A 5,648-nucleotide genomic window follows, 5' to 3' on the forward strand; every position below is an offset into this window, starting at 1 on the left:
CAACAAGAGACGATATGTGCCGCCCTCTTGTTGGCCAATGCTTCGTTGCGAGTGTTTTCCATAGTATTGGGATCACCATCATAACCAACCCGCGGACACGTTTCATGGCTGACCTCCCGTTTTGAGTACGCGTCATTGCACGGAACTTATTATCATCAACACGTGGCGATCATTTCGAAGAGCTATAGTTGGCGTTTGCACGATATGTACCGCCCGCTTCTTGGCAGATCCCCAGTCGTGGGTATGTGTTGTAGTATGGAGATCATCATCCTACAACGCTACGACCATCCGGGAGAAGAATGCGTACGATTGTGGACAAATGGTTAGAGCGTTCGCTGCAACCCTTGGAGGCCAAGGTTCTAATCCTGACGCCGGAGGCGCTCCTATTTCTTAAGATTGCGGAAGAATGTACTCGGGGAAAATCCGACCAGCGAACAACCGACCGACCGACCGAAAGGCACATAGACCGACGGGCTGACCCGTGGGATAGCAGGCGAAGAAAGCTTCAGTTTATAGGGTATATAGTGGATTCAAAGAGCACGTTTTTGTCTTCAATAAATACTTATGTGTAATATCAAATTACCGGCTTAGATTTTTTTGCTATGAGAAATGTACATCTATGTATCATGTTCAGTCATTATCTACACGATTAAAATGTGCCGAATATTCCGGCTGAAATTTTTCATCGACAAAGAGCCACAGTACCCCAGTACCTGAGTGGCCCAAGGCCTATTGGGTAAAACATGGGGTTGGTGTGCCGGAAGAACCAAATTCAGGCTCAACCGCCTAACCAACGTAGGGTACTGAAAGGGTGCGGGGAACGTAGGGTGTGGTTGTGTGCGACTCCTCAATAAAACTCTCTGATGCAAACCAGGATCACCAGGTATGTTCCACTGGGTATGCGCCGTTCTCTAGTGACAAAACACTTTTCTTGCGCGCAGTATGGTGCAGTATGTTCAGCTCCATAGGTGCGCCGTAGACGACGCGTTTAGAAAGTGGCAAAACGGTATTTCGCTACATTGCATGATTGCGAAGCGGTAACGTCAACATTTATCACTGGATCAGTCCTTCCGGATTTTGTTTATATTTTGTGTTGCATTCACTTAAGTTATAATCTTTATACGTGCTACCCTTTTTTATGATACAATATTCAGACCTTGGGGCTACATTCTTCCAAACTATGGATATTCAAAACATCAAATGCAACCAAAGCGCGAGTACTTGGAAAACCACAGTAAAGTTAATACTCAGTTTGCCTTGTCGTGAACAAATAGCCGACAGATGTTAGATGTACGATCTAGGTAGAATTGTGGTGGTCATTTATTTCAAAAACGCAGAGCTTGCACAGCAATGGCATTGTATTATCAGAATGACCTGTGTCTTGCCTATTAGTGCAATGAACAATAAACCGGACGCCCCCTTTCGAGATAAGTGCACATGCGGATTTGTATGTGAGCTCTTCAGCAATCTTTGATCTTGTTGAAGGAGCCTATCGTTTAACGCCGAACAAAAGCGGCCATCTAGATTTGCGCAGTATAAAAGCTCCATGGCTCCCATTTCTTCGGCACAGTAGAGCTCGATACATCCTCGGAGGTTCTCCTTGGGCTTCTCCAGTCGGTAAGTGGACTTGCGCATACCGTGCTCCGCCTTCCTGCGCAATGTGGGAACCATGATGCATGGCAAACATAGCTAGCTACCTAATGCGGCCAACCTGAAAGACGTTTCTTTTTTAATTTCATTCACTTATTAGGAAAGAGAAATGATAGGAAGTTTAATGCCCGCAAGTGTTGCCGCGTTTTCAATGCTAACCTACTTACGTAAAAATGCAAGTCATGTGCTCGATTGAGCCAGAGTCAACATAAACTAAAACTAATAAGAGCGACAATTGTAAATACTCGCTAGGAAACTACAAAATATGAATGTACTCTGCATAACTAAAAGGTTCATTTTGACGGCAATGTTAAATACCGTTACGTTGGTGCGCTTGTTTCATTAGGTCGTCCTATCATAAAAATAAATATTTTATGTTAATCATAGATCCCAATGGTAAATATATAATGTAGTTAACAAGCCTGCCTCAAGAAGGTTCCAACTAAGAGCCCTTATGGCAAGTACTTGTACATAAAGATTTGGCTTACTCTGTAAGATGAATTTATATTCTTTTACTTTTCACGCAGTCATCATGAAGCAGACATTTGCAGCCATCTTTCTCCTGGGCCTCGTCGCCTTTGCCGGTATGTAAAATATTTCTTCTATGGCTAAACGAAATGAACTATATATCTCCAATGCAGTATAACGTATAGTGATTCATCGATCAAGAATAATGGTAGTTCAATGCATGTTACACAACATTTGTACAGGCGTGCATCACTGTGCGCTCTTGCGTTACTCTCCAAACTTCAACGGCATAGTAAAATGTGTTCATTGTATTTTTGTTTTGTTTTGTAAAAGGGCCTTGGTAAGGTGGCGATTTGGCTTGGTAGTGCTACCAAGTACACACTCCAGCCCGTTTCATCCTTGCTAAAATGTTTTTTGGTATTTCGTGACCAGCATTATCTATGCCTACATAACCTGACCATTCCTGTACAATTTTAATACATAGACTACCAAGACCGAAGCATTTGCTCGGCTACTGAAGATCATTGGAATCTTTAGCGCGTTAATTATTTATTACAATTATATAATTGTTAAACTTCGCAAATAATTTATTGCAAGTCAGCTCCTGGGTTGCCTAACTGGACAATTCCCTAGATAAGCCACAAGTTGCTGAGATATCTTGTCTCTATCGTTACTTAAAATGCTTTCCGGTCTAACAATTTGAATACTACGAGCAAACAGGTTCCTAGAAAGTCCCTAATTTTTACCACACATGAGTTATGTGTTCCTCACGCTATTTCAGCAAATGCATATATGCTTCCCGAGGAAGAGTCAAGCCTTGACAGCGTTGCGCAAGAAGCTGTTTGTCTTGGTGAGATCCTTCGGGACGTGGCCCAGACGCTGGATGAGGACGAAGAACTTAGCGCTGCGGTGAGCTTCAAAAACAAAGCAATGTTTAGAGTGGTACCTTCCAGAATTTTCTGTATGTGAGAACCATGGCAATCGATATACCTGTTGTTCTTACGTGACCGTGATAAGATAAAGTATAGTGGGATTGTAGGAGGCTTCACTAGTCTAACCGGGAATAGGTTTTGAAATATTTCCTATTTTGGTAGAAGTCTTCTCCCTATAACCAGACAAAGCTCTGAATCGCACATTCGACGCCTGTTCTTAAAAGCAGTTTAATTTGGGCATCGAATCTTGCTATTCTTGGAATTATCAAATTATTCTTAGGGAAATCCTTCGCTTGTTTAATTTGTAGCATTAACAACTATGAATTCCTGGCCGTCTTGGAAGCCCAGTTCTTACAGCTGAAAGGCATACATGTGACAAGAGATAACCGGAAAACAGTGCTTCATTAAATATCGCAACGTCAATTTGCAACATAAAATCCGCTCAAGCAACCACCCACGTCCTTCAAAAGCAATAACTTCAATTGGGGCTCTCGACATGTGTGATGCGTTTTGGAGATGACATGTCTGTCTAATTTTCGTTGCCCGTAAAAATAAGGGATGAAAGTAACTGTCACTTGCATATAGGAATCGCTGCAATCATTCTAGATAAAGCCCCCTCGCAAAAATGTGAGTTCCTTCATTCTTGGCTGGTAGTATAAAAATGGGCGAACAACCAATCACGCTACCAACCCAAAAATAATGCGTGACAATGCTATCCTAATTAATTTTGTATATGAACTGTAAAGCACAAAGGAACTAATTTCGACCGTTTTTCGTCAGTTGCGGTATTCCAGATAGGTTGGTAACGTTCTCCTGCATGGCCCACGAAATTTCTGTATCGACGACACGATCGCCCTTCCATCATGTTATCGCAACGCAGAGGAAATATAGTATGTAGCTTTTGGTAAAATTTTGGGAAGAAGTTGCTCACTGAAAAAATAAAGCAAGATAAGCAGAGGTTCGGCGATCTTACATTTTCCGTGCTTTGGTTTTCGCAACAGTCTCCTTTTCCATGTGACTCATCTCTTAGTGTTGCATTTTGTTCGCCATATTGCAGTTTTTGCACAACGACCATCGTGCACTATTTCTCAGAGCTCACACTCAGCCCTACAATGAATATGAGTAATCAAGCAACTGGACTGTTACCATAACAAAAAGCCGTGTATTGCAGAATGCCAAACACATTTAGTAGCGAGGTCCTAAACAGGTCGCTAAGAGGTTTTTCGCACGGCAAAATACTACTAGTAACTATGTGTTCTTACGATTTCTTAAAATTAGTTTAATCATTTATTTTTAATAGTGTACATGTATATGGCGAAGAAAAATCCCGAAAGACTTGAACTAAGACGGTGATTTTCATGTTATAACTATGATTTTTTATTACTTTTTTTTCAGAGCGAGGAATACTTTTTCCGTGCACTCTGGAGCAAAGCAAAGGAAGCTGTGAAGAATGCCACTGAGAAGATGAAGGAGTCCGTAAAAGGGGCATACAAAGAGGCCAAGGAGAATCTGCAGAAAGCCGCTAAGGAAGCCCAGGAGAAGCTCAAGGAAAAGGCAGCTGAGATCATGTCCAAGTTGTTGAGCAAAGTTACGAGTGGCTACGCTCTGCAAGAAGCCGATTGGAAGAGCGTAAACTTTATCAAGCTCTTTGTCGATGCCATCAAGGCAGCAGCCCAGCGATTTCTGAACATCGGCAAGGCTCTGGAACATCTCCAGAACTGATGACAATAAATAAGTGTAGATATAATTAAACGCAACGCAAATTCTTGTCCTTATACCTCGTTTTTATTAAATATCAATATTGCTAGAAAACGCTAATCTAATACCACGCCGGATGAGCCTTTCTCAAGATAAATGAATCTTAGAAGCTGCCTATGAGCTGTGCGAACAGAAATAACAATTGTAAAGAATTTTATAACTGTTTCTTTCAAAGGATTCTATCCATGGCTTGCAAATACTGTACAAGTACCCGAGTCACACCAAAATGCGCGCCATGTGAAGTATTTTAATGAACCTGAAAGCTGTCCGGAGAAAATTTGGGCCACTTTAGTGTCTGCGCCTGCAGTGGTTGTAGTTTTAACTCTCGGCCTACTGCGCCAATATACTTTAATTATAGCGCAAATGTGTTCAAATGTAATGTTAGGCATGCACTTGCGATTTCGCCTCGGGTTAATTACCCACTTTGTGCTGGTGTGATTAGGCTTTGTACGCATCGCTGTTTGCTCGTTGCAAAGTTAGGTCGAGTTGAGCCACCAAAAGGTAAATTTTGAGGCATGGATAAGCTAACATCAATAATATTGTAACGTAATAAAATACCTATATGCCGCATGACCTTCAGACGCAATAATCCCACATAAATATATGGCATTTGTATAAGGCTCTGGTTTAAGCTACGCCCGACGTCTCCCTAAACTTTTTTACAGGCACACCCACGTGCACATGCATACGGACCACGGTAGCGCGTGCGAAAGTGGCTCGACAAGCCATATACCGACTCGGTGCCGACCTAGCGCTCCTACCTATATACCGACCTAGCGCTCGAGCGGTGTCGCGCATGCGCGTCGCATCATGTCTGCCGTCATGCCATCTTGACAGCCT

General features: G+C 42.4%; 1 protein-coding gene across 1 annotated transcript; it reads left to right on the forward strand.

The window, feature by feature from the left end:
* The first annotated feature begins 1,518 nt into the window (after positions 1-1,518).
* On the forward strand, positions 1,519-4,782 carry LOC119441064 (uncharacterized). Its single transcript, XM_037705781.2, has 4 exons — positions 1,519-1,617; positions 2,178-2,234; positions 2,900-3,027; positions 4,446-4,782. Exons 2-4 carry the CDS (start codon positions 2,183-2,185, stop codon positions 4,770-4,772), a joined length of 507 nt encoding a protein of 168 aa, XP_037561709.1. The 5' UTR covers positions 1,519-1,617; positions 2,178-2,182; the 3' UTR covers positions 4,773-4,782.
* Positions 4,783-5,648: the final 866 nt, after the last annotated feature.

The sequence above is a fragment of the Dermacentor silvarum genome, chromosome 2 (assembly GCF_013339745.2).
Source record: "Dermacentor silvarum isolate Dsil-2018 chromosome 2, BIME_Dsil_1.4, whole genome shotgun sequence".
Lineage (NCBI taxonomy): Eukaryota > Metazoa > Arthropoda > Arachnida > Ixodida > Ixodidae > Dermacentor > Dermacentor silvarum.